The sequence below is a fragment of the Syngnathus floridae genome, chromosome 6, assembly GCF_059516105.1.
Source record: "Syngnathus floridae isolate MCC-2025c chromosome 6, RoL_Sflo_1.0, whole genome shotgun sequence".
NCBI classification, from domain to species: domain Eukaryota; kingdom Metazoa; phylum Chordata; class Actinopteri; order Syngnathiformes; family Syngnathidae; genus Syngnathus; species Syngnathus floridae.
The window spans coordinates 16,876,438-16,902,974 of NC_142418.1; the positions used below are offsets into that span (position 1 = coordinate 16,876,438).

Sequence of the window (26,537 nt, forward strand, 5' to 3'; positions counted from 1 at the left end):
TACATGCTGTAAAAAGTAATTTAGCTCAAAATAATGACTAGCTCGTAGATGGCACCTATTTATTCGAAAGGGCAGATCTCTGCTCTTAATCCAAGCAACAGAAAAGCCATTCAATTAATGACTGCAATGATAGTATGTCTAATTTTCCACCTTGTCTATTTCTGCTCCAGCTGACCTTTTAAAATGTGAATTACGCCTCGTGTTCCCTCTCCCTTCGAAGCAACATCTTCTTTTTAAATTAGACTTGGCAAACTATTGTGAAGAAGTTTAAAGTCAGCCACTTATCTTGCCTTGGTCAAATAACACGTAAAGGATTGTTTTATCTTTTTGACTTTCGGATATATGTGTGATAAGGTCTATTAGACAAATGCGAATGGATCTATTGATCTCATGATAATCTACTTACACTTGCCATACTTTGCAGGTATGCTGGAAAAACAAAGTAGGACCCAATAATCATGGATGTCCGTGGGCTGCACAATTCAAAAAAGCCAAAAATGAGCAAGCTTGAGGAATAGTCACCGAGGAAGTTGGCCTATTTGGTAAGTGTACCGTATTTGCTTGTTTACAGCTGTTGAACTGTGAATTTAGTATTAGCATTAGCATTAGCATAACCACCGGCCACCTGCTTGACGACCAATGTTCATACTTTTTTTTTTTTTCCCCTTGTTAGAGTCAATATATAATTTTTACCTTATTCCTCAACCCTTAGACTATTTCCTGGAATCTCTATCCTATTTTGAATATCAGACGTCAGGGTGCCTTTAGAATCTTCAAATGTTGGGGTGTCAGGAATTATTTCCTGGTGTTAAAAAACAACAACAAAAGTCAGATTATTCGTGAAATTTAATTAACATCAAAATGACATACACGTTTGTCAATCTGGGGCAGTTTTAAGAAGAACACTTAACATTAAGATCAACTGGTAACTATGACAGCACTAGGGTATAAGAATTGGAGATGCTGGGGATCGAACCCAGGACCTCATACATGCAAAGCATGCGCTCTACCACTGAGCTACATCCCCTCTTTCAACAACAAGACTCTGTGTGGATTTACCTCCACTAGGGTAAAGCCATTTTCAATAATACCGTTTAACGATATAAGAATTGGAGATGCTGGGGATTGAACCCAGGACCTCATACATGCGAAGCATGCGCTCTACCACTGAGCTACATCCCCTTCCTGTAGAATAAGATATACACTCTAACTCAGTGATCAGATGGGGACAGGCAAACTAGGTAAATACGTGTACTAGCAATGGTAAAGTGAAATATATTGGTGCTTTTTGAAAATGTATACATAGTCGGAATAATCCGCCCAACCAATAGTTGAAACGATTATCTGAAGACTTTTCCTGGTGTCTTTCGACAAACGAGAGTCAAACCTGGACTGGTCACGAGTCATAAGGCATTTGTTCACTCGTCTACCTTCTTAGGGACTTCAGTCTCTTCTCGATACTGGCACTTGTTCTTATTTACATGGCAAAACGATTTAAAATGTCATGCCATTTAATTTGGAAACTCTACACATGTTGGTGATCCCTTAGTTACACCGACTTCCTCCTCTTTCCAAACACATTGTTGATGAGCTTAGCCATGGATTTGGAGCCGCTGTAGCGACGGCGGTCGGCGCGGTACTTCAGGTGCTCCATCACCTGCCTGATGAGCTGGGTGAAGAGGCCGGAGATGTCCTGGTAGCTCTCGGCCGCTGACACTTCCTGGAAGTGGCAGCGGTTCTCTTGCGCCAGGCAGCGGCCTTCGTCCTCGCGTACCTGTCGAGCATGGCACAGGTCCTGCTTGTTGCCCAGTAGACACACAGGGACACCTAGTGGCTCTCTGAAAAACAAATGTTTCCGTTGATGTGTGGAATTACAATGTTCCCAGAAAATGGTTAAATGGAGATGCTGGGGATTGAACCCAGGACCTCATACATGCAAAGCATGCGCTCTACCACTGAGCTACATCCCCTTCTATGATGATCTTCTGGATTATTCCTTGTCTTTGAGTCGATGTCCAGAGTGGGTCGGGAGATTTAAATTGGTTCTGAATATTCCAACTACATCCCAAGTCACCATCTTTAGAGCTTTGAGATTTGTTCCACAAGAAAATCAGCACATCAAGAAGCCTGGAAGAAGAGCATTGGCATTCCAACCATCTATCCTGGCATAAGGATCTGTGCACAGCTTCAAAGGAACTAGGACGGTGCTTATTCCTTAATGTTCTTTAAAGCTTTTCAGCACCCACTGTTGTTGTCTTCAAACCTTGCGGCAGGAAACCTGAATATCTCTATTTTAAAAAAAAAAATTCGCCATATGTCTAAAGAAGAATCTTTTAGGTTTGAATGTCACATGTGAAGTTTGAAGGCTTCACCCATTTAGATGGAAGAAGAATTAAATTAGTTTTGGATATCAGAGTACGAGAGAAGCGTTCTGACCCTTTGCATTGGTCTTGCTGGCGCGTCTCACGAATCTGCCGCAGGATGTTCTTGGCATCGAGGAAGGAATTGCGGTCGCTGATGTTGTAGACCACCACAAAACCGTCTGCCCACGCCACCGGTTCCTCCAGTATGCACCTAGCCTCCGAGCGCTAACAACAGACAACATAAAGAAGATAATAGCTAAGCCCATGGGAAATTGTTTAACATTAAACATAATGTTCATCTGATCCTCAAAAACACTCCTGGAGTTGTTTCCCACCCCCAACCTTCAGGGTGATATTCAAGAAGTTTCTGTCCTTGAACCAACCAAACTGTGAAATTCCTCCAACTTTACTGACTTTGTGCTCCAAAGGATGGGACAATGTTCCTGGATCCTGAGGCCATTCCAATAAAATGTGTTTTTTTTTTGTTTGAGCTATGTGTCTCCTGTCTTCAAAGAGGCACATGGCCTAAGGATACTCGCATGGATCGCTTCAGATTCCGTGCTTGATGAAATTTCGGATGTATAAGGTCTGCTTATGTGAAACGTAGCAAATATGGATTTCCATCCAGGCTGGAAGCATTTTACAATATGTTCAATCTTCTCATTGGAAAACTTCTTGGCAGGGTTTTTACCCAATTCAAGAAATATGTACTGGTTGAGGCTTGGCTTCTAACTCGTAAAAAATCAAGTGGTGGAGTTTCATTTCCTGTTTACATTGGAAAATGAATTTGTTATTGTTGCTAAGTCCGTTCTGGGCAGATGGATGCGCTGTAAGCCTTTGAAGCGACAACGGGAAATTAGGCGGAAAAAGAGGCTAAGCTAACATTGCATATGGAGCATAGAGTACAAAAAAGGGATGCTAAGCTAACATAGCACACAGATGGCAGAGCAAAAGGTCAACCACCGCTATGATGACGACAGAAGCAGATGGGTGTGTGGTTTGCCTTTGAGGTGACACCAGGAAATCAGGCAAAACAAAGATACGCTAGTACGCTAACATAGCATACGGAGCAAAAAGTATCAAACGAGTATCCTAAGCTAAGTGGCACAGCAAAAAGTAATTATGGCGACAAAAGCAGACGGGTTATGGTGACACTATATAATAAGGCAAAAACAGATGCTAAATTACGATAGCATAAAAATGGAGAATAGCAAATGGAGATGCTAGGTTAACATACCTGCGAGCAGGGATCAAACACCTCCAGATTCAGCTGCCTACCCTCGATGGACAGCCTTTTTCGATAGAGAGAATCTGCAGTGACACAAAAAAAGCAACGCACGAAATATCAATATGGCATTTTTTAAAACAAGTTTGGCTTCTTTGCTTTATTCGTCAACCTTTTGTCAACTCACTGGTGTCGGAGGCATATTCTCCGATGAAACGTCTGGTCAGGAAGCGCACGAGGACAGCTGGACAAAGTGAAGAAAAAGAACATGAAAGAGGCGACTGGAAGGCCTGTCAGCTTTTTTTTTTTTTTGCTTGTGGGCCAACTTTGCAGCTTTGCAGAGCATCGCTTTCAATTAGTAGCTCAAGTGCTGAGCTATGTCCGACCTCCTCTGTGGACACAACTTGAGGCACACCTGCACCATCTAATGAGCTGTTCATTTGATAATCCCTTTCATTATGGTTGTCGTTTTACAACATACTAAAAATTTTGACCCTCTCGTGTTGCTCAACCATTATTTTAGTTTACATCTGTAACGTAGTATAAAAGTAGCCAACAACCAAGAAGTAAATAAAATATAAAATGACAAAAAAAACAAATGCAAAAGTGGTACATATTAAATAAATATTCCACTATAAGAAAAAAGAGCTGATCGTAAAATAAATGGATAAAACTAGATTTAATTAGTATAAAATAAATACGGAATTTAAAATAAATGAAAATAAGAAATACCAGAAATTATGAAAAAAATAAAAGTAATCCGCATACAATACATTTCCATCTTTTAGTTTATAAAGAGGCATATTTCAATTCATTTTCATATCAAATAAGCAAATGAAAACCTCCTTAGGACAGAAGCGTACCTGATTTTCCAGCCCCCGGACTTCCCAGCAGGGCCAACTTGATGTCGTTCATGCTTGCTCTTCTGCGCTGGTTTGATTTCTTTTAACTTAAGGCAGGTCTCAAAACAGAAGGGAGGCGAGGGGAGGGAAAACAAGCGCTCTCCTCCCCTCTGCGTTCCCTCTCTCTCTCTCTCTCTCTCTCTCTCTCTCCCCTCTTTTGTCCCGGCATCTGTTTTCCTCGCTTGTGTCCTTTCCCGCAGTGGTGGAAAACAGTGAGGAGACGTCTTGTGCCCTAATTGTTCTTGTTCCAGAAGATCTGTGATCGTGGGGTGATGACACCTTCCTGCAAGGTGAAGATTTACCGGATGTGGCCTAACCACTCAATTCAACCAAACCAGTCCATCTGGGTGAATCCCAGGGCTTTTACTTTGGCTAATTCCCACAAGGAGAATCCAGTTTCAGAAACCAGTTTCACAGATTGACACAAAGTTGATTGAATATCACTATTTAATTTGAAATGATACCCAAACAAAATTAGGTACAGTACATTAGATAGACCTGGATTCACAGTAAATAGATCAATAACTTTTTGGTTGACCTCAGAGACTCATCAATATTCTCAAACATTTGTATCCTAGTGAAAAAGAATGTGTTTTCCCCCCCAAAAAACATACATGTGCGCCATTGCCATCTAGTGGTCTGGCATGCACATCACAGCTTTTTTAGTTGCGTTTTGCAAATGAGAAAACAATGAACTGTTTTAGAACGTGGATTTTCATATAGAGTCTGGAGATCCAGTCTGTTTTCCTCCAGGTTATGACTTTCTTCTCAATCCAGACTTCATAAAACTCACTTCCAAGGAAAGTCAGTTTTATTGAAATAATAAAACAATTGATTGAATTTTCTTATGGTGACACGACAAGGAAAAAATGCGGATGACTTTTTCACCGCAACGGTTCTAGCTCGGCACGCAAGGCTCACATCATAAAAGTGCCATGGGAGCATCCGACACACCGCAAGAGATTTCCCAAGAAGCGGCACGCGTAGCCGCTAAATCTTAACGTTAGATTCTTTTTCCAAGTTCGCTTTTATTGGTACTTGTGCCTCTTTGCATGCCATGTTCGAATTTTTCAATTACAGAGTCAATCAAGCGAACGTCATTCGCCTTTTTTGGGTGTTCTCTCTGTTCCTGTTTATCGAACTCTACAGCGGCCTTCGCACGCCCTCGTCAAAAGTTGAAATCAATACGTCCAACGTGTTTATGGCATGTTCGCTTCATTCAGCCGTGTTTAGAAATCACATATACGCTCGCACGAGGTGAGCTAATTAAGCCCAGAGAGTTTTTTGCTAAGAATGAGGGCCACACGGAAAAGAAAAAGATCGAAGTCGTCTATTTTGTGTGGTTACATAACTTTTGCAGCCAGGAATCTGTCTGGCAGCTTTTGTGTTTATTCTACTCAAAGGGTTAATCTGCCATGTGTGACCCCGAGACCAGAACAAAATATGCCATATATGTATTCAAAAAATCAACTCTTTCATACTTGACAATAATCCGTCCAAGTTTGAAGAAAATTCCGACGGGCTGTAACCATTAAAATCAACGCGGACCTTTCTTGGATACAGATCAGTTGAGAATTGCGAGCAAAAAAAAAAAAAAAAAAAATCAGCTGAAGTTATCCCCAAATTTGGGCTCACGGGGAATTATTGATGTTTTATTTGTGCATTTTTATTTGAGCTTCCTGGTTTTGTTGCCGCACAAGTCTGCTATTATTAATTTTAAGTTGGCGGACAGACAGATGAAGCATCCAAGGAAAACTTCCCATACTTATCCCGTCTCATAACATTGCTTCTTAGGGAGGAAATGAGAAGGAGTGACCTCGAATGACACACGAGGGAGGAGAGCAAACCTCCTCGTAAACATCACATGAATCTCGGCTTCATCATCATCAGTCATTGGCTGCCTTTTGATGTCCCAACAGAGAACGTCCCTGGTTAGGAAGAAACCTGGCTGAGATGTTTACTGCACGGAATAAGGCGCTGGAGTCGAGATAAAAAAAGAATTTTATGCTCAGTTTCTTCAAAAGTGTTTGAATGTCCTCCACGAGAACCTTAAAAGCCCCTCACTCACTCCTCCTTCATCATCTTGGTCTCTGATCTGAGAGCCAGTGTTTATACATTTGTCTTATCAGCACACTTTCTCCACCGGAATGTCTTTTCATGGCTCTTTTTGGGACAAATGATCATACGTCCGTGTAAGTTGTTTGAAAAGTTAGCGAATGGAAGAAAATGAAGTTGTTAAAAAAAAAGGTAGACTAAATTATGCTGAGAAAATTTACAATATTCACATTACGATGCTTTACTCCACAGTACATTACGGTACAACAACCTAAAATATGCTAAGCTAGTATGCTAACTTATACGTTACGATGAATTATGCTGTAATTTGCGAAAAGATTCATTGCTGTACGTTGTGTTAAGCTACTACTATTTGCTAAGTTACGATAAAGTAAAAAGTTACCAACATTACAAATCAAACAGAAGCAAAATTGTAAAAGCTATACTTTTATTGCTCATCCACTTTGCTAACATCTCGTTCTTCTTCCTTCCTCTTCCTCACGGCGCCACCGCAGGCGAGCCCGCTCCATCCTGTCCTGGTTGGCCGACGGGAAGGTCCTGTCGGGGAAAATCTCCCTCAGTTTGCTCAGGAAAAACACCTCCAGGTTTCGACCGGCCCGAGCCACCTCCGAGTCGGGCTGCGGGCAAGCCGGAGCAGAACAGTGAGGTCAGAGATCCTGTTTCATTTATGTGACTTCAACATCACACCGCTAATGAGGCCCTAATTACTTGACTTTTAAATCTCTTGTGCTCCACGACTCTAATGAGAGCTGAAATGTGTCCTCAAAGTCCCTTCCTCATTTGTCCTCCTGGTCTTACATCAAATATGAGATTTACGCTAATACTACTTACATAGTTAAAAGTAGCGCAGTTCTTGAGCATGAGCAGGACGTCATGGACAAAAAGTTCTGGCATGAAGTAGTGCAGAGTGTTGCTCTTGTCCAGCTTCTTGCGGATCAGCGACAAATCCACGGGTCTCTTAATAACCTGGTAGTAGTTCCTCGCCTGAAGCACATCCAAAGAACCAATTGAATGTCAGGAAAAAAGATGGCGGCGGGGTTTTAAGGTGACCGACCTGACGACTGACAGGCTCGTGGAAAGGAGCGCTTAGCGGGTGAACGTACAGCAGTAATGTCAATTTCTCACATCTCTGTAGATGAGAAAATAAATGCTTAGGTAACACCTCCAAATGCAATATCATACGCTACGTTATTGTTACCCTCTGGTCACGGTGGGAAAGAACGTAGGGAACGTTGACTTCTTCGCGGCAGAAGTTGTCAACCGGGTCGTGGTCAGTCCTGCACAAAGTACACGTCCAGTCACCCCTACAGGAGAGCAGAACCTCACTTTAGACATCATTTTAGCATGTTAGCATTAGCATTTCAATCAGTAGGTCCAGATGTAAAGTCTTGCTATCAATTAGCATACCAACAATTAGCAATTCTTTGAACTTAATAATTGTCTTTACATGTTAATATTTTAACATCAATTCTCATTCTCAAGATTAGCTAACGACGCACGTCGGGAAGCTAAGCAGTGAAGGAAGGTGACAGGCCAGGTGGTAAACTTTGGGGCAAAGGTCGCAGCACAGAAGATCTCCTCCATTCAAACACACAGCGCAGAAGTCTTCGCTGTCCATCTCCTCGCTCTCGTCTTGGACCGTTTCCGGGGTTGGCTCGACACATTTGAACTCTTGTATCTGATCTTCCGGTTCCAGATCAAGCACCATGATCAGCTCCCGGTCAGGATCCAGGTAAAAGATATCTGGGTCAGATTTACTGGAATGAACCAGAATGCATGGTGGGTCCGCTTTTGGAAAGCTGTCGGGGTGAAGTGGTTCCATACAAGATGTTGTCGTGATGTCATCCTACCAGAGGTGGAAGTTAAGAGTCATTGATGGGCAAGTCAAAAATAAGTCTCTAAGTAATACTTGCTTCGATGACAAAAAATAACAAAAACAGTAGCACGCTGTTTGGCAATAAGTTTGACTCAGATCATGATCAGGTCATGTGACTCAAGTCCCCCACCTCAATCTCTTGGATATCCAGGATGTCAGATGCATTTTCATTAACTTCATTCTGAAAAGAAAATCATCATGAACAATTTTTTTTTCCTGGCGTGAATCATCCTTGTTGTGTTTATTATTCTTCATTTTTGCACCCGCCAAGAACAATCCAAGCATTCCTCGGAGAGCTCGGCTCGGTTTTGGCACGGCAGTCGCACCGCAGACACCGATGGCTTCAGGTTCAGTCGTTCCAATCGCACAACAGCTTTGCGGGAATTATTCAGAACGCTTTTGACCTCCGGCCGGATCCTGCAAGAACAGCCAGAGAATGTAAGATGAGGAGTTAGCAGTTGTTTTCCTGCAATGGGGCAACAGAGGATTCAATTGCTACTCTGTATTAATTACTAGGCGATATGTTATAGCCCAGTTGGTCCTGTTTTGTACATTCAAATTGCTGCTTTTTATGAAATGAAAAAAAATCTGTGTGGGTTACCTTATTTTGTGAAGTAAAGTCTTCGTCAAATGTTTTTCACAAGATGGGGAAGTTCCATCCGTTTGTTTTCTTTCCATGGTGATTAACTGCCAGAAGGAAAAACAGGAATTAATATCATTGGATACATTCAAAGCGATCTAATTAAATTGATGATCTACTCGCACTCTTACCTGGTTAGAATTGTGAGCTGTTTTTCCAATCTGAAGAAGAGATGACCGTGAGAAGAATTATGTTGTTTGAAGTCAAGTGTCATGAGGGAGAACAACAGAAGAGTTTGATTGGACAAAAGGTGAAATCCCCACAAGTAAATGTCTCCTGCTAATGATACCTTCACTTACTCTCCGGGGCATTCCGTGCTCACAAACAACACCTGAAGTGAGTGTACATTTGCTGCTTCAAACCTTGATGGGCTCTTGTGGCAAGGAGCATCCATCTTCTATAATACTCATAGATTGTGATATATATATTTTAACACAACAATTGAAAGAAACAACAAAACTATGATATTTGGTAAAAAAAATTAAATAACGAAATATCTTTAAATATTTTAATTTTTATATAGATTATTTTGTATTTATTTAGAGGACTTTCATGGCACTGGAGTTTAAAAAATACTGGCTCTTAAATTGGGTGATCATTAAAAGTGATATTTTCTAAACCGACCGCTGGAGGTCGCTGTCGTTTATTTACTACAGAGTGCCAAATCTCACAGAAAATCGCGTGGTTTCCAAATCCCGTTCCTCTCTCGATCAACCTCCAAAGATGGTAGGTGCTATCGTGTACATCCTTGTGCTCGAAAATCCACATTAATCTAGTTCCATCCTTCGTTGGAACAATTCACACGTAGCATCCGATGAATACAAATAATACACGAATATGACCCTTTATATTAGTGCTTAGATTTTTTGGGAAAGTGTGATTAATTGTCCACTATGTTGTCGGTTCACTCTGAGAGCTGCTGGGCCCTTCTCTGGCCGAACGCTGAAGTCAATTTAATTTAATCCCTTTTTATTTTTATCGTTGCGTGTGTAGCCCTTAAGTTTAAAAGTTATAGTGGATAAAAGCCACAAAAATGAGTATTTATCATGCTCGCTGAATGCAGTACCGGCGTTAGCATTAGCCACTTAGCATAGTCGGTACGAAAACTAGAGGTAAATAAATGATTTTTACGACATTTATCAGCCTTTTACGATCTAAAAACAGCTAGCAACATCGTACTACCTTGTTTTTACACGTGTTAAGCAATTTATGTGGTATGTCATGTGAGCCAGCATGTTGATATAAATTTCTGATTATCTTTTAACAGCCTACAAAAAAGTCCAAGACTAGGAAGCTCCGTGGGCATGTGAGCCACGGACACGGTCGCGTTGGTAAGAATCCTCCTCCTTTATCTTGTCTTTATATCCAAATGAGACAGTGTGTTTATGATTTTGACCCATTTTGTGGTGTTCTTCCACAGGCAAGCACCGAAAGCATCCTGGAGGTCGTGGTAATGCTGGTGGCATGCATCACCACAGGATCAACTTTGATAAATAGTGAGTATCCTGGAGAAATGTCTGAAAATTGGCTTTGCTAGATCACTTCAAAAGTGCTGCACCTTGTGTTAGACTTAAAGCTATGGCACTCGCACCAAGTATCATTTGCAAATCAAATTCACAACAGTGTGTAGTCTCCAACCATTGTAGAAGAAATGTCAGCTGTTGCAACTTCTCGCATTTTGGTGTGACATCAGTTAATTTGGTGTCAAATGCGTTCTAATCAATGACTGTATGCCCTCAGCCACCCTGGGTACTTCGGCAAGGTGGGTATGAGACATTACCATTTGAAGAGGAACACCACCTACTGCCCCACCATCAACCTGGACAAGCTGTGGACGCTGGTGAGTGAGCAGGTCAGGCTCACCCACAGCAAAAAGCTTGATGGCCCAGCTCCCGTCATTGACGCCGTGCGCGCGGTGAGTTACGCCTCACAATGCCTAAAACGTTTTTTTTTTTCGTTTGATTTTAAAACCTTTTTTTAATATCCAGGGTTACTACAAAATTCTGGGCAAAGGCAAGCTGCCTAAGCAGCCCGTCATCGTCAAGGCCAAGTTCTTCAGCCGACGGGCTGAAGAGAAGATCAAGGCGGTCGGAGGCGCTTGCGTGCTGATGGCATAAATGCCTCGTCATTGTTTTGAAAAAATAAACTGTACAAATACACAAGTGATGGTCGACTTTTTTCAAATTGGATTTTCTGTTTCAACAAATGAGTCATTGATTTTAAAAAATAATTAAGATCTTGAACTCCAAAGTCTTGTCGTTGTGTCAAAAATTTTTTAATTTTTCACTCAAAATATATTGAGGTGCATTTTGTCAACAGAACCTTAAGAGAAATTTCCAAGCATTACAAAATTATACAATGTTTCTAGAATTTAAAAAAAATGGGGCCAAAGTAAAATGGTTATTGTCACTAAGATTTCATACAGTAACACCTGAAATCGTCTCAAAATGTGTTTGATGCTTACCTCCTATACATCCTTCACATATAAAGAATAAACATTTATGATCATCAGATTAAAACTGATAAACGTTTCGAAAAGATATTAATGCATGACTAAAATGCATAGAATTGCCCTGTCCAATATGGCGGAGAAGTTGACGCAGGGTTGCGCACGCACGTGACCTGTTTTCATTTCCGGAAGGCGGGCCTTATAAATGGAAGGCTTGGCCGCGTTCTCATCGTCTTCTGCTGTTGTGGGAAGTGTAACTTGGGAAGTTCAAGGTGACGAGTCAAAGCTAAGGTATTCTCTATTCTAATGTTTGACACATGCTGACGTTTTAGATCGCTCCATTTTTACGCAGCCGCAATTGTCTAATCGCATTATCTCGCGCGAGACTTCCTGACGGCGCGTTAATGTAGCAAATTAATCAGAATTTCTACTTCCAAACTTCTTGCTATGCTTCTACTAGAGTTCTGCGATTTGTCAAACCAGTAAGGGTAACAGACAAGTTTATGGAGAAAAAAAATAAGGTCGGGGTTAACTATCACTACAAGCTCCCCATGCATGTAGAATGAAATATTTTCTCGTCATTTTTCGGGGGGTAAGTAAAAAAACAATGTATACATGATTATTACGGTTTCTTATGTATTTTTAAGTGATTTTTTTAATTGATGCTGTAAACTCAATTCCTTTGATTATCATCAAAGGATTATTTTATTCTCATTTGATTTTAACAAAGAGCTCTGAGACTTGATTGTCTCCAAAGGAGTGAATAAATCCTCCATTGATATTACAAACATAATAATTCAACTCATTCTCATAATGTCCAAAATGAAAAGTGACCATGTTTGGGCTGTTTCCTATTCCTAGTTGAGCCTGACGTTTTCATGGCGACGCTAGCCGGGCTTGAGTATTCTCTGCAAAAGTCTGCCCGCCTGGGACTGGAGCTCCTGGATCGGGCCTCCAGGCGGAAGGTGAACTTGAGCAAGCCGCCGCCCACCTACGCATCTATGGCAGAGATCGACAAGGACCTCCACAAAGTGAGCCCTGCTGACCGTAACAAACCTTTACACCATTGCTGTTCCATGAGACAGGGCCATAGTACGTCACAACCTATAAAAATGCAGATTACTACTTTCCCATCAGCCATTGTTCAATAGCGCCTCTGGTTGAAAGTGTAGGAACAAAACAGGAAGAAGCATCATACAAATCAAAGTCCCTCATTCAGAAAAAGTTTGACATGTATTTTTTTGTTTACAGAAAACACTGGCAGAGCTGCAGGAGGCCTTTGCCAGCATCGTTAAGTTCATGGCGGAGACCCACATTCAATGCAAAGTCAGAAACCTAATCATCTCCACACACTCCAAAGATAGTCTTCATTAGACTTAAGTGTGTTTGTGAGTTGCAGAGGTTCTACGACTCCGTGGGGTGCGCTCAAGGCTCCATCATAGAGAGGGAACATGTACCTCGTTTCCATGACCACGTCAGGCCGACCAGAAATGAGTACCCATCTCAATACAAGGGACATGTGAGTACAACATCGTTGAGCATAATATGGGTAGTGCAGCTTCTGAAGCATTCAAGGATTTTGAAAAAAAAATTGTTACCCCCCCCTTCAATATTCCAATTGTGAATATACTATTAATTTATTTAAATGCCCTCTTCCCATGTTTTAACAAACACAAGCAATAAATGATATGACAACATCTTAATTATTTCACTAAAATAAAAGCAAATGAACCATAAAAAAATAAAGCTAGTTGATCTACTTTAGTTGGAGGTGCTAAATAACAAAACACTTGGACTTGCTGTCTATTAACCATTAAAATCATGTATTGTGAGCATACTCTGCAATGCTGCTTTATTTGTAGTACTCCACATCGCTTTGGAGAGACCACCAAAGAAGTTATGGTGAGGAGGAAATTCTCTTGTCAAAACAGTGTAATCTTTAGAAGATATCACCAACTTATTGATAGCCATTAGGTGTGTGTTTAGTTTACTAAAAGAAAGGACCTCCTTTATCATCTGAACTTTCTCTCCTGTTCTTCAGGGCCAGAATCAAGATCCAAAGGACAACTTGTACGTGGAAGTGGCTCTGGAATCCAACCAGGCCGGCACACAGCAACAAACCAAGATGGTTGCCCACGGTGATGGGGATACCTTCAGCATCACATTTAACCACTGAGCCAAACCAAACGTGTGTGTGTGTGTGTGTGTGTGTGTGTGTGTGTGTGTGTGTGTGTGCGTGTGTGTTTGTGTGTGTGTGCGTGTGTGTGTGACATCAACCTAAACATTTATTTTTTATGTCAATTATCTATTTTTGTAGCCTGTATATTTTTATCAACATAAAATGACAATGAAGCCTCACAATAAAGTTTTTTAAATTATTAAATGGTAATTTTGTCTTTGTTGGAACTAACAGTCATGAGCGACATCATCGATGCTTGGCGTTCAGAAAATGGTCGGACTTGGTAAATTCCGACTTCCCACCCTCCTTGAATGCAGCATTAGTTAGCCGTGGTGCGTTAAGGTGCTCGCAAAGTCGGTCAGACTGCATTGCCCACACTGCCGTTCTGTTTTCCCACACGGCCTTGTTTTCAATATGGACGCCCAATTCGTCTGGCACGACGCCCGAGTCGGCAATCGTTAGCAGGAGAAAGCCGCGCGCACTGACTCTGCATCGGGCGATGACCGTCCCTCGCGTGTTCGAGCTATGGCGTTTTGTTTGTGGGACAACGCAAACGTTGAAATGCGTCGAACAATACGAAAAGGGACGCAGAATGGCGCCTGACAGGGGCCCGGGAACGTGTATGAGACTAGTATGTCCACCCTCTTTGGGAAGGAGCAGTGACACGCGAAAAGGACGCGTAAATGTCTGAGTCGGACGTTGATGGCGTCGCCATAATGGATGTGGCAAAATGTAAGAGTACGCATAATTGCTATGTAGTATATCATCACCTTGACAACACAGTCCATGTTGAAACCCTTTGACACTTGTCAGTGATCAAGGGCTATATGAATAAACTTGACTTGACATAAAGAACGGCACGTTTTCAGTTGTCTCTATGAAGTTCAGTCCATTTCATTGTCATACCGCCCCTTCCAAGATGGCTGGCGTGCTGACGCATCACAGCCACGGTCTAAACCACTCATTGAGGCCTTTACGTATTTGTCTATAAGATGGACATTCACTTTGGCCAATGGGAGATGTCCTTGCAAGTATCGGCCAATCAAAATGCGGGTAAACATTATGAAGGCGGGCCATCGCTGTTTGCGTCATGTTTTCATACACGTTCCGGGTGTCGAGTGTTTCCTGCACTGGTGCATGGTGGTCGAACAGGAGGAATTGTTGGAAATTTTTCCCGAGGTTCGTATATAAATTGGTTTTTACCCAGTGTGCAGTATTCCCACTGCCGTCACCCGACCAGAGGGTGTGGCTGGCTGTGGCTGTGGCTGCTCGGATGGACGGCGAATGTTGTTTTTAACGTCGTCGATAACATTGACAAGTTGGCGGCGGGCGAAAAAATGCTTATGTTATCATTAATGAGCCCGTCTCGCCTCCTAAACGCGAGTAAGCGGCGGTAGTTCTGCGGCTAACCTTGTTTAGCTCACCTTTTACCACTTGAGCTACTTCCAAACCGGTTTACGAACGCGAATTTGACCACACTTTTAATTGGCAATTTCGTAACAATATTCATGTTAACCGGAACGACGGCTTTCAAAGTCGTGCCAGTGCTTAGCTGCCGCAGTTAGTGCGGATCCTAAGAAGTGTGCGCCCTTTAGTGACTTATATTTACGCCACAATATTCAACGATCAGATTATTAAGGATATATATGAGTGTTCAATTTGTTCATATTTACATGCATAGTGCCTAAAGCAGCATCAACTGGGTGGTATACCAATTAAATGTGTCAGCCTTTAGAAGTTGCAAACATTCAAGAGGATAACTTTATTCAAGCGATGCATTCATGTATGTTTTAGTTGGTTCGAGTATTTGAAAGTATACAAATACGAAAAATAAATACATGTACATATAAATCCTTTGTGATATTTACTGATGTGATTGTATTGATGTGTCTGATACATGCAAAAAAAATAATTTTGAAAACTTTGTTAAGATCAAATGTGTGTGTGTCAATTAATAGACTGTCCCCCTAAAATAAATGTCCCCCCATTTATTTCAGAGATATGTTCCATATTCATTTAGAATGACCAATCCACTTTTAGTTTAAACTTAAAACACACCTTAACTTATTGAAACATATTTGACACAAGCCCATAAAATTGCAATTTAATGGAACAGTGATGTCTACACTATGTTGCCGGAGCAACATTTTCGCTTTGTGTCGAATGCCTTTTAGCTTAGCGACAACTAGCCCTATCAGCACCGGCGACTGGTCACCGTGATTCTGTACGTTGCTCACTCACATGTTGTATCGTTTCAGCGGCTGAAGCATGCTCTTGGCGCAGCTCAACCGGGACTCCCAGGGCATGACGGAGTTTCAAGACGCCGACGGGCAGCCCGTCACGCTTTGCCTGACCGAGGCAGTGACTGTGGCTGGTGAGCTTAGCGGAAGATTTTTTCAGATCATAAGATGACTGTGAAACAAAGGTCCAACATCTATTTCAATGTACTCACAACACAATTACACACTGTGTGCCACCCTGGTTCCAAGTCAGTGCTTGTACAAAAGAGCCACACGGAGGGGACAATGACAGCGTGAAAGGCGTTAGTGTGTTGTGCCACTGCTGAGACTCAACACAAGATCAATTCATTCCGGCTTCACGAAAATAGAGTAACACTCTGGAACAAAAACATTGAGGGCAGACCAAAAATATGTTCCTCCAGATCTCCAGCTTACTGCCACAAAGCTGAATTTTAAAATATGATTTCTTACATTCCTAATGATGAATGAAAGTACAGTTGAATAAGAGCATATTGTAGATGGAGTTTAGTCATGTTGCGTTCAGGGACCATCAGTAAAAAGTTGTTCCTTCGCCAGATGGCGAGCAGATGGACACCATGGACACGGTAAGCCTGCAGGCCGTCACCCTGATGGACGGCTCCACCGCCTACATCCAGCGTGACACCAAGCCGACCTTTTCCGACGCGCAAATCATGGATGGCCAGGTGATCCAGTTGGAGGACGGATCGGCCGCCTACGTCCGGCACGTGTCCATGCCCAAATCAGGTGCCACCTCGCTATCTTCATCCAATCATGTATGTTGGGATTTACTGAGAAATGCTTGTTGAATGTTCCAGGAGGAGACAGTTTGCAACTAGAAGATGGACAAGCAGTTCAACTTGAAGATGGAACGACAGCCTTCATACACACACACAAAGGTAAGGGACATTGAGGTTCACAAAAAGTCTCAAGATAGACCTTGTAGATGAAGACCAGCCAGCGCAAAACTCAGCCATCCCATATTTGCCATAGCAAGTAACGAATCCAAACGCTTCTGTTGTGAAGCAGAAACATACGAGCAAAGCGGGCTGCAGGAGGTGCAGCTGGAGGACGGCAGCACGGCCTACATCCAGCACACCGTGCACATGCCGCAGCCCAACACCATCCTGGCCATCCAGGCCGACGGCACCATCGCCGACCTGCAGGCCGAGGCCACCGCCATCGACCCCGACACCATCAGCGTGCTGGAGCAGTACACCGCCAAGGTGACCGTCAGCCTTTTTGTCCATCTGAGCAGCTCCTTTTCCAGAGCAGGGTGCACACAGAGCAATTCGCGTTGGTCGCAAAGGAAGGAAAAACGCTCACATTTCGCTGGATTGGCGGTATGGGTTAACTCACAGGCATCGTTTCTGCTCAGGTGGAGAGCATCGAGAATCCCTTGGTTTCTTACGGCAGAGTCGAAGCAGACAACGGCGTGCAAATGCAGGTATGGAAGAATAGAAGTCTTTTCTAGAGAGAGGCCTTATTTGGTTTGATGGTTCATGCCCCCCCTCTCCCCTCGCCTGCCAGATTGTGCTCCAGGGTCAGGAGAACAGGAGGGTGGCCCACGTCGGCGAGAAGGCGTACCGCTGTGAGCACGAGGATTGCGGGAAGTTGTACACCACTGCACACCATCTCAAGGTTCGGAAATATGTTTGCAGTGCCATCTTGCCTTAAAAGTGTGAAATGTTCGAGTGGCAAGCTGTCACTTAGTTGATTTTTTTGTCATTTTTTTGTTTTACGTACCCACGAGAAGTCTCATTCACGTGCATTTGCGTTGACGCAGGTCCACGAGCGCTCGCACACGGGAGACAAGCCGTACATGTGCGACTATCCGGGATGTGGGAAGAAGTTTGCTACGGGTACATTTTTTCATACAGCTTTAGATTTATTTTTTTCTTATCGCAATTGCTACTGGTTGGCAAAGTTGAGATTTTTTTTTTCTTTTTGCCCCAAGGATATGGACTGAAGAGTCACTCGCGCACGCACACTGGTGAGAAGCCGTATCGATGTCAGGAGCTCAACTGCTGCAAGTCCTTCAAAACCTCGGGAGACCTTCAGAAGCACACGCGCACACACACAGGTAAGAAATCCAAGAATTGCCTCGAATATGTCTTATTTTGTTTTTCTTACATTTCATCTGTGACATTAATGACTCAACAAGTCTTTGTTTTTCTGTGGCGACGCAGGAGAGAAGCCGTTCAAGTGTCCGGTGGAGGGTTGCGGCCGGTCCTTCACCACCTCCAACATCCGCAAAGTTCACATCCGCACGCACACGGGCGAGCGGCCGTACTACTGCTCCGAACCAAACTGCGGCCGCTCCTTTGCCAGCGCCACCAACTACAAGAACCACATGAGGATCCACACCGGTAACTTCTACAGTGTTACCTTCAAAGTCCATTGCGACTTTGACACTGATAGAACTCGCATATTTTCCGTTGAGATTATTTGGAATCAGTCATTTGTTCCTCGTTCAGGGGAGAAGCCGTACGTGTGCACCGTACCCGGATGTGAGAAGCGTTTCACAGAGTACTCCAGCCTCTACAAGCACCACGTAGTGCACACGCCGTGCAAGCCGTACAACTGCAACCACTGTGGCAAGACCTACAAGCAGATCTCCACGCTGGCCATGCACAAGCGCACTGCCCATAATGACACGGAGCCCATCGAGGAGGAGCAGGAGGCCTATTTTGAGCCGCCTGCAGGTGAGCGGAGAGTTTCGCCTATGCATCCGGGTATTGGTTTCTGCAACATAAAGAAGTTTGAACCCCCCCACCATACCATGAGCCCCAAACACGCCTCAAACTCGTTTTACAGGATTACACTGGAAATCACATGTTAATGGTCTACATCCCTTTTCCAGACGCCATCGACGACCCCAATGTGATCTACCCGGCGGCTGCGGAAACGTTGGCAGAAGAGGAGGACTCCTCCAAGAACAGTTCTGCGGAGACCACCGAGATTGTTGCTCAGCAGCACGTCGCCTTGGTGACGCAGCCGGACGGGACGCAACAGCAGGTATAATGCCTGCCTGAAGCACAGATTTTCTTTATTATTTTTTTTTATTGCACTTTATGTCTGGATATCATGTGGGCACCCGATTAATGCACAATTTATTGTTGTGTTTTAAATCCCTCCCTCCCTCTTTCCCTTCCCAGGTTAGCATCTCTGAAGCAGACTTACAAGCCATGGGTGGCACCATCACCATGGTGACCCAAGAAGGCACCACCATAACCATCCCAGCCCACGAATTGGCCACACAGGGTGCTCAGGTAAATATAACAAATACATGGAATATAATGCACAAGAGCAAATTGTATGTATTGTCGTTAGCTAGTTTCACAGAGTGGACAGAATTATAAATATTCAATTCCCCTGCAGAACTTTGCCCACCACTAATGTTGAGTTTATGTTTGTCTCCCCCTCCCAGGTGGCCATCATGACACCCGGTATGACTTCCTTTGAAAGTGTGGAGGCGGCCACTTACAGCCACGAGCAAGACGACGTTCACCCAGTCACCTTACTAGCCACCTCCAACGGCACTCACATTGCTGTGCAGGTTGGTCCCCAGTGAAATGTTGTTCAATGGCATCTTGAAGCGAAGCGAACGTGCTCGCAAGCCGTTTTCGCAATCGCTCAAAACTGTGTTTTTGAGATCATGAGCTGGAGAGTTACTCAATTGCATCATCGTCTCGTCCCTACGTAAGTGCCTTCAAGCCTCAAAATAACCCGAGGGGCTTAAGTCACATCAAAGGCTACAAGTTTGTTGCTCAGCCTTTTGTCTAGCCTGGAAAAACACCGTTTTCACTCTCTGTCATGTTAATTACTAAGCAAACAAGAGTGGGACATCAATGGAATTCTGTGACATTTAGTGGAAAATCACAACAAACGACTACGGGAATTTTTGAAGACACGTTAAGGTGATTAGAAAGGATTCATTCAAGGCTGTGTACGATAAAGAAGAGTTAAGATACCAAATCTACATAATGAGGCATTAAGATGTTCCAAAAACAAAGGGAATTAATGAATAATGACAGCATCTTATGAATTCTTGTCTTCTGTTGATGTCCGTAGCTCAGCGATCAGCCGTCGTTGGAAGAAGCCATCCGAATAGCCTCGAGAATTCAACAAGGGGAATCGCCCGGACTAGAGGATTGATATTGGATATGAATCTGTATCAAGTCAGCCTTTAAAAGAAAAAAAAAAATCAAGCAAACGCCAACTCGCAAGTCTTCCTTCAAAGTTTTCCCTCCTACCGCCACATGCAATGGACTTTAAGGTTTTTAAGTGTACATAGGATTTTGATAACTGGACTATTTTGTCTCTCAACCAAACAGATTATGGAGAGGTGGGTGTGATCATGCACAGTGCAGGGTACAGTAAATGTTGTTTCTAAAATAAAGAGTCATGAAATAAATAAATAAAAACATCAAGCAGTGGATTTATTGACTGGTAAATAAATATCCACACACAATTCACAAAAGATTAACTACAATCACTTAAACTAATGATTCATCCTGGATGAAATGATATATTCAATATATTTAAATACAAAATTGTTAAATAGGTAGTATAAAATAAAAATAGCGTTTATGTAGTTGTGGGGAAACTTTGCTTAGGTTTTGTTTACTTATAAACAATGTCTCAAAGCGTACACTTTGACGTCACCCCCCCCCTTTCATGTGGAACACCATTTTTTCAGATTTCCTACCTGCGCTCTGATTGGCTGCACGGCACCACATGACTAACGGTCGCGGGAAGTACGTTAGCTCGCGCGTGACAAGAAACTAAACTCGTACCGATTACCGAGACGATATTTTTTTTCTTCTTTTCCTCCATTTTTGAATTTTCTGGTGATCATTTGTGACCTGTTAAGCTACAATCGGGGATACTGCCAGGTGAGCTGTGGCCGATACCCGAGTCAAGCGGGTAGTTTTTCGGTGCATTTTTCGTCGACCACTTCAACGTGGTGGGCTGGAGTTTTAAAAATAACAGAAACAGCCTTTTTGGGGCTAGCGGACTCTGCTAAAACCTTTATTTTTTATTATTTTTTAAATAACTTGGGAACTGGAATACCTTCTTTACTCAAGGTAGTTTAAACGTTGGTTGTTGTGGGAAAGTGATCGACCAAGTTTTTACCAAGAGTAAAAACAACTCGGCTAGCATGTCGAGCTACAACAGCAATTGGCAGGACTCCCCCTCGCCCAAATCCCGTCCCGTCCGTCTGAGACTAAATTTTACGGCGAGCGAAAGCGAGGATGACTCGGTGGAGGACGTCAACGAGTCCGGCTTCAACGAATTGGACTCCCCGACAGCGATGCGAAACGGCGCCGTCGACACGTCGCGAGAAGGCGGCGGTGATGGAAGCCCCGTTTCGAGGCAGTCGTTCGGGGACGAGATGTGGTGCGAAGAGGGCTTCGGCTCCCCATCGCTGTCGCCACGCTCGGAGCTCCTCGCCGCCTGTACGCCGACTCCAAAGAAGGGGTCCTGGTCGTGCCGCCGTGCCATCAGGGATGGATCGGGCTCGCCGATCCGCTCATGCCCCGACACACCTCCTCATAAAACCTTGAGAAAACTGCGACTTTTTGACACTCCGCACACGCCAAAGGTGAGAATGAATCTCTCATTAACGAGTTAAATAAAATTGAATACGCTAAAATGTCATGTGGCGATTTTGTTGCTGACTAACGGCTAGGTTTAAACGTCAACGCTTTTTTTTTTTCTTTCTTTTTTTTCGCTGCGTCAGTTGGCAACCCAGTGACCCACTTAACGTGGGCGTTGTTGCATAACAGTCTGATGCACTGTAGTTCTACTGTTATGGCAAAAAAATAACTGCTGGTCATAGGCAAGAACTGTTTTTTTCCCCCCTTTTTCCGCTCATTTTGCATTTTCACTCCAAACTGTTGCAGTATGCTTTTCTTAAATGCATTTTTCCAACATTCTAACTATGTAGATTGAAACAACCACTTGTTTTTTTGCACGCTTTTTCAATTCATGATATGCAATGGGGGTACTTTTTTTTAAATTATATTTATCCCAATATACATTTGTGTTCCAGAGTCTTCTATCCTGTGTCGGGGGTTCCAGCGGGAAGGGTTCCCTATTTAAAACTGGCGATTCCGGGGCAAAGCTGTCAAAGTCAAGCACAGACAACGACAGCGGCAGAAGACATCACACGCCTCTGGTCAATTTCAACCCATTCACCCCCGATTCCCTGCTCATCCAGTCGGCCACACGGCAAAGGAACAACAGAAAGAGGCCATACTGGAATGTGTATGTTACATTGCTCCGTAGTTCTCGCTTTCTCACTCGCACAGTGTTCCAAATCTGAGCAAAGGTGTGCTTACTTGAAGCCGACAAACCCGATGGAGTGAATTTAACGTCTGTGTTTAAGCTAGATCTTGCCGAAGTCTAACCAGCTAATGAGTAAAGTTGAATTGAGTAGCACGGTGCTGAAGGCGCATGTCCAAATTCAAAAATTTTGTAATTTAGTGAATGAATGAACTTCAGTATAACAGCGGTTTGCTGTTACTTATTCGAACACAAAAAGCAGGTAATTACACAGCAGGTCACTCACCTCCAACCTATGGCTGGGAACTAAGACCTCATGCTTGCTCGTAAACTCTTTCGTGTGCTTGCGAACAACCCCCCCCCAATCCACCATGCACTTTGTGCCCCCCCCCCACCACCACCACCACTACCAATAAATAAATGTATTGATTTTGTTGTAAATATTCTATCCATCACATGCAGAAGCAAGTCTCTCTTTAATATGAAGTTAGAAGAAATACACTATTCTAGAATTAACTAAAGTTGTGTTTGCCACACAGCTCCAATGGTGAAGACATGGAGGCAAGTGATGTTGAGTATGAAGAGGAAATCCTGCCACCATCAAAGGTGATTTATGGTTTAATTTTTTTTTAATATATATATATATATATATATATAAAAGTTGATTGATGTAATTGATTTCCTGTCTGTGATTGGGTTTAACTGTTCCTCTTCCCCAGAGAGTCACCATGATGCAGAGCAACATGATGTCGCGCTACGCCTCCGAGTTCCTGGAACTGGAGAAGATTGGCTGCGGCCAGTTTGGCGCTGTGTACAAGTGCGTGAAGCGGTTGGACGGCTGCCTCTACGCCATTAAGCGCTCAAAGAAGCCCTTGGCTGGATCGGTGGACGAGTGAGTGTCGACTTTTGAAAGCGGGTCAAAGTAATAATAGATGCTGAGCCTTCATTTGTCAAAACTCATTACTTGGTAAATAATTTCTGAAAACTGTACATTTGCATAATTAGCATGTCCCCCCCAAGCGCAACCTGTTTGGTTGCTTACAAACCGGTCCTGCATGTTCGCAGCTTGTGCTAACACCTCTCCCGCCCCCCGCAGACAAAACGCATTGCGAGAGGTGTACGCTCACGCCGTGCTCGGCCAGCACCGGCATGTGGTGCGCTACTACTCGGCGTGGGCCGAAGAAGGCCACATGCTAATCCAGAACGAGTACTGCAACGGCGGCACGCTGTCAGACGTGGTGGCCGACAATTCGGGGCGCCACGCCCACCTGTCCGAGTTGGAGCTCAAGGACCTGCTCCTCCAGGTGGCCCGCGGACTCAAGTACATCCACTCGATGTCGCTGGTGCACATGGACATCAAGCCCAGTGAGTTGGCTGAAGGCCTTTTATGTTAAGCAAACAGGAAATCGTTTTTAATTGCGATACTTCTTTTTGTTTTTTCTTCAAGGTAACATCTTCATATCCCGCAAGTCTGTCAGCAGCTGTGACGAGGGTGACGATGAGGAGGGCCTCAACACCAATGTGGTCTACAAAATTGGTTTGTTTTTATTTTTTTTATTTTTTTTTATTGTTGATGCCCCAGTTGTTTTTATAATAGCATTCATGAAATATTCTGAAATTACATACAAACTGACGTGATGTGGCTTTACACAAATGGTATAAAATCCCCCAATCTATAGTTCTGTATATTTTTGTTCTTAATTCTATTCGATCTTTGCAGGTGATCTTGGTCACGTGACACAGGCCAGCAATCATCAAGTGGAGGAAGGTGACAGCAGATATTTGGCCAATGAAGTTCTTCAGGAGGTTTGTCATCAAAATATAAAAAAAAAAAAAATGTTATTGTCTCTCTTCAACAAAGTCTCAGTGGCTTCTTCTTGTCTTCCTCAGGACTGCAGCAACCTGGCCAAGGCTGACATCTTTGCCCTGGCGTTGACGGTGGTCAGCGCGGCGGGGGCCGAGGCTCTGCCCACAAACGGCGACGCCTGGCACGAGATCCGACAGGGCAAACTGCCCGCTGTCCCCCAAGTGCTCTCGTCGGAGTTTCTCAGTCTCCTTACGGTACGTATGTAGATGGGATACGTAACCCCACGCTTGGCCTCTTTCCTCAAAGATTGTGCAAGACAGCGCTGATGCCGGTGTTAACTTGTCCTGTTGTTGTGTTCCAGCTGATGATTGACCCCGATCCCACCCGACGCCCTTCCGCCACCGACCTAATTCGCCACCCGGTGCTGCTGACGACCACCAAGAGTAGCGCCGACCAGCTGAGAGTGGAAAATAACGCCCTCAAGTGCAAAAATGCTCTGTTGGAAAGGTGACTGTTTGCTTGACAATCTTAAAGCAATGTTGCTCTTTGCTTACAGGGCTTTCTCGGTTTTTGTTTGGTTCTGTTTGTAGGTCAGAATGTGTTATTTTTACAGCCACAAAGTAGTGTCATATAATAAGTCATAATTCCAGCAACATATTGGCATGAAAAAAAAAAAATTCTGCACACCACCAAGCTGTTCATTTTGCTTCTTTTAGAACATTGAAATCGTTTGTTAAAACACATATAAACAGCGGCTGAATATTTTGTAGCAGAATGTTGACAATCTTTTTTTTTTTGTGTGTGTGTCAGGGAGCTGCAGAAGGCTCAGCTGGCCAGCAACAGCACCTCCAGGCTCATCGGAAAAATGATGAACCGATCTGTCAGCCTTAACATCTTCTAAACTGTTTTTGTTGTATATACGTTTTTAAAAAAAAATGTTAAATATTTGTTCAATCAACGCTTTTCCATGTTGGAACTTGTACAAAGTTATTTAATAAAATCTTTCTATTCTACACCTTTATTTTTTGTCACTCCATTATGTCCACTTCAAAATTGATACCAGCCGTCAACAACAAACATAAGGACTAGAGCTTGACATCTGTGACCTTTGACCATGATATTTCCCTAATAAAGTGGGCTGTTATTAGGTACACTTGAAAATGGCGGTGTACCTAATGGAGTGTCCGTTTGATTTCCTCGTTAAGTGCACCTGCGTGAAAACTTTTAGCTTCTTTTGAACGTGAAAGTGGCTAAAAGTTTTCACGCACCTGCGCTTAACGAGGGTCACTTGGAAAACATGTTGGAACGCGGCCCGAGGACTAGAGCTTGACACCTGTGACCTTTGACCATAATATTTCCCTAATAAAGTGGCCTGTTATTAGGTACACTTGAAAATGGCGGTGTACCTAATGGAGTGTCCGTGTGATTCCCTCGTTACGTGCACCTGCGTGAAAACTTTTAGCTCCTTTTGAACGTGAAAGTGGCTAAAAGTTTTCACGCACCTGCGCTTAACGAGGGTCACTTGGAAAACATGTTGGAACGCGGCCCGAGGACGAGAGCTTGACACCTGTGACCTTTGACCATGATATTTCCCTAATAAAGTGGCCTGTTATTAGGTACACTTGAAAATGGCGGTGTACCTAATGGAGTGTCCGTGTGATTCCCTCGTTAAGTGCAGGTGCGTGAAAACTTTTAGCTCCTTTTGAACGTGAAAGTGGCTAAAAGTTTTCACGCACCTGCACTTAACGAGGGTCACTTGGAAAACATGTTGGAACGCGGCCCCGAGAACTAGAGCTTGAGACCTGTGACCTTTGACAATGATATTTCCCTAATAAAGTGGCCTGTTATTAGGTACACTTGAAAATGGCGGTGTACCTAATGGAGTGTCCGTGTGATTCCCTCGTTAAGTGCAGGTGCGTGAAAACTTTTAGCTCCTTTTGAACGTGAAAGTGGCTAAAAGTTTTCACGCACCTGCACTTAACGAGGGTCACTTGGAAAACATGTTGGAACGCGGCCCAAGGACTAGAGCTTGAGACCTGTGACCTTTGACCATGATATTTCCCTAATAAAGTGGCCTGTTATTAGGTACACTTGAAAATGGCGGTGTACCTAATGGAGTGTCCGTGTGATTCCCTCGTTAAGTGCAGGTGCGTGAAAACTTTTAGCTCCTTTTGAACGTGAAAGTGGCTAAAAGTTTTCACGCACCTGCACTTAACGAGGGTCACTTGGAAAACATGTTGGAACGCGGCCCAAGGACTAGAGCTTGAGACCTGTGACCTTTGACCATGATATTTCCCTAATAAAGTGGCCTGTTATTAGGTACACTTGAAAATGGCGGTGTACCTAATGGAGTGTCCGTGTGATTCCCTCGTTAAGTGCAGGTGCGTGAAAACTTTTAGCTCCTTTTGAACATGAAAGTGGCTAAAAGTTTTCACGCAGGTGCGCTTAACGAGGGTCACTTGTAAACCATG

General features: G+C 43.4%; 6 protein-coding genes and 3 non-coding genes across 19 annotated transcripts; 4 read left to right on the forward strand and 5 right to left on the reverse strand.

Annotated features, from left to right (window-relative positions):
• Positions 1 to 863: 863 nt before the first annotated feature.
• On the reverse strand, positions 864 to 4,539 carry rerglb (RERG/RAS-like b). The gene is made up of 5 exons (XM_088378963.1): positions 4,452 to 4,539; positions 3,776 to 3,832; positions 3,601 to 3,674; positions 2,437 to 2,588; positions 864 to 1,838 (listed from the first exon to the last, which is right to left on the reverse strand). Exons 1-5 carry the CDS (start codon positions 4,501 to 4,503, stop codon positions 1,550 to 1,552), a joined length of 624 nt encoding a protein of 207 aa, XP_088235089.1. The 5' UTR covers positions 4,504 to 4,539; the 3' UTR covers positions 864 to 1,549.
• trnaa-ugc (transfer RNA alanine (anticodon UGC)) lies at positions 956 to 1,027 on the reverse strand. Its single transcript has one exon. It is a non-coding gene; the product is annotated as a tRNA-Ala (tRNA).
• On the reverse strand, positions 1,111 to 1,182 carry trnaa-cgc (transfer RNA alanine (anticodon CGC)). Its single transcript has one exon. It is a non-coding gene; the product is annotated as a tRNA-Ala (tRNA).
• On the reverse strand, positions 1,899 to 1,970 carry trnaa-ugc (transfer RNA alanine (anticodon UGC)). Its single transcript has one exon. It is a non-coding gene; the product is annotated as a tRNA-Ala (tRNA).
• Positions 4,540 to 7,007: 2,468 nt separating the features above from the next.
• LOC148396952 (tripartite motif-containing protein 66-like) lies at positions 7,008 to 9,528 on the reverse strand. Of its 5 annotated transcripts, none has more exons than XM_088377994.1 (10): positions 9,214 to 9,528; positions 9,044 to 9,129; positions 8,769 to 8,859; positions 8,573 to 8,623; positions 8,391 to 8,412; positions 8,066 to 8,309; positions 7,765 to 7,870; positions 7,621 to 7,695; positions 7,398 to 7,550; positions 7,008 to 7,183 (listed from the first exon to the last, which is right to left on the reverse strand). In XM_088377994.1, exons 2-10 carry the CDS (start codon positions 9,118 to 9,120, stop codon positions 7,013 to 7,015), a joined length of 990 nt encoding a protein of 329 aa, XP_088234120.1. In that variant the 5' UTR covers positions 9,121 to 9,129; positions 9,214 to 9,528; the 3' UTR covers positions 7,008 to 7,012. The 5 variants fall into 5 exon arrangements, with proteins under 5 accessions (XP_088234120.1, XP_088234119.1, XP_088234118.1 ...); XM_088377993.1 differs by having other exon boundaries at positions 8,706 to 8,859; XM_088377992.1 differs by having other exon boundaries at positions 8,066 to 8,412.
• A 189-nt stretch (positions 9,529 to 9,717) lies between these two features.
• rpl27a (ribosomal protein L27a) lies at positions 9,718 to 11,244 on the forward strand. The gene is made up of 5 exons (XM_088378004.1): positions 9,718 to 9,808; positions 10,350 to 10,413; positions 10,503 to 10,578; positions 10,823 to 10,997; positions 11,071 to 11,244. The coding sequence occupies exons 1-5, from the start codon at positions 9,806 to 9,808 to the stop codon at positions 11,197 to 11,199; spliced, it is 447 nt and encodes a 148-aa protein (XP_088234130.1). The 5' UTR covers positions 9,718 to 9,805; the 3' UTR covers positions 11,200 to 11,244.
• A 445-nt stretch (positions 11,245 to 11,689) lies between these two features.
• On the forward strand, positions 11,690 to 13,914 carry akip1 (A-kinase interacting protein 1). Of its 4 annotated transcripts, none has more exons than XM_088377996.1 (6): positions 11,690 to 11,822; positions 12,393 to 12,562; positions 12,783 to 12,857; positions 12,931 to 13,050; positions 13,394 to 13,433; positions 13,573 to 13,914. In XM_088377996.1, the coding sequence occupies exons 2-6, from the start codon at positions 12,410 to 12,412 to the stop codon at positions 13,671 to 13,673; spliced, it is 489 nt and encodes a 162-aa protein (XP_088234122.1). In that variant the 5' UTR covers positions 11,690 to 11,822; positions 12,393 to 12,409; the 3' UTR covers positions 13,674 to 13,914. The 4 variants fall into 4 exon arrangements, with proteins under 4 accessions (XP_088234122.1, XP_088234125.1, XP_088234124.1 ...); XM_088377999.1 differs by having other exon boundaries at positions 13,394 to 13,505; positions 13,573 to 13,710; XM_088377997.1 differs by lacking the exon at positions 11,690 to 11,822 and adding an exon at positions 11,878 to 12,123.
• An 873-nt stretch (positions 13,915 to 14,787) lies between these two features.
• Positions 14,788 to 20,401, forward strand: znf143b (zinc finger protein 143b). 4 transcript variants are annotated; one of them, XM_088379381.1, is made up of 16 exons: positions 14,788 to 14,889; positions 15,969 to 16,084; positions 16,527 to 16,555; positions 16,655 to 16,715; positions 16,787 to 16,867; positions 16,995 to 17,194; positions 17,347 to 17,415; positions 17,499 to 17,609; positions 17,755 to 17,830; positions 17,926 to 18,051; positions 18,158 to 18,337; positions 18,446 to 18,673; positions 18,832 to 18,986; positions 19,127 to 19,240; positions 19,399 to 19,527; positions 20,043 to 20,401. In XM_088379381.1, exons 2-16 carry the CDS (start codon positions 15,979 to 15,981, stop codon positions 20,124 to 20,126), a joined length of 1,749 nt encoding a protein of 582 aa, XP_088235507.1. In that variant the 5' UTR covers positions 14,788 to 14,889; positions 15,969 to 15,978; the 3' UTR covers positions 20,127 to 20,401. The 4 variants fall into 4 exon arrangements, with proteins under 4 accessions (XP_088235507.1, XP_088235503.1, XP_088235505.1 ...); XM_088379377.1 differs by having other exon boundaries at positions 16,527 to 16,715; XM_088379379.1 differs by having other exon boundaries at positions 16,527 to 16,715; positions 16,998 to 17,194.
• A 289-nt stretch (positions 20,402 to 20,690) lies between these two features.
• On the forward strand, positions 20,691 to 25,087 carry wee1 (WEE1 G2 checkpoint kinase). Its single transcript, XM_088379382.1, has 10 exons — positions 20,691 to 21,576; positions 22,027 to 22,241; positions 22,799 to 22,865; positions 22,979 to 23,151; positions 23,356 to 23,624; positions 23,707 to 23,796; positions 23,980 to 24,065; positions 24,150 to 24,320; positions 24,428 to 24,573; positions 24,877 to 25,087. Exons 1-10 carry the CDS (start codon positions 21,133 to 21,135, stop codon positions 24,965 to 24,967), a joined length of 1,752 nt encoding a protein of 583 aa, XP_088235508.1. The 5' UTR covers positions 20,691 to 21,132; the 3' UTR covers positions 24,968 to 25,087.
• Positions 25,088 to 26,537: the final 1,450 nt, after the last annotated feature.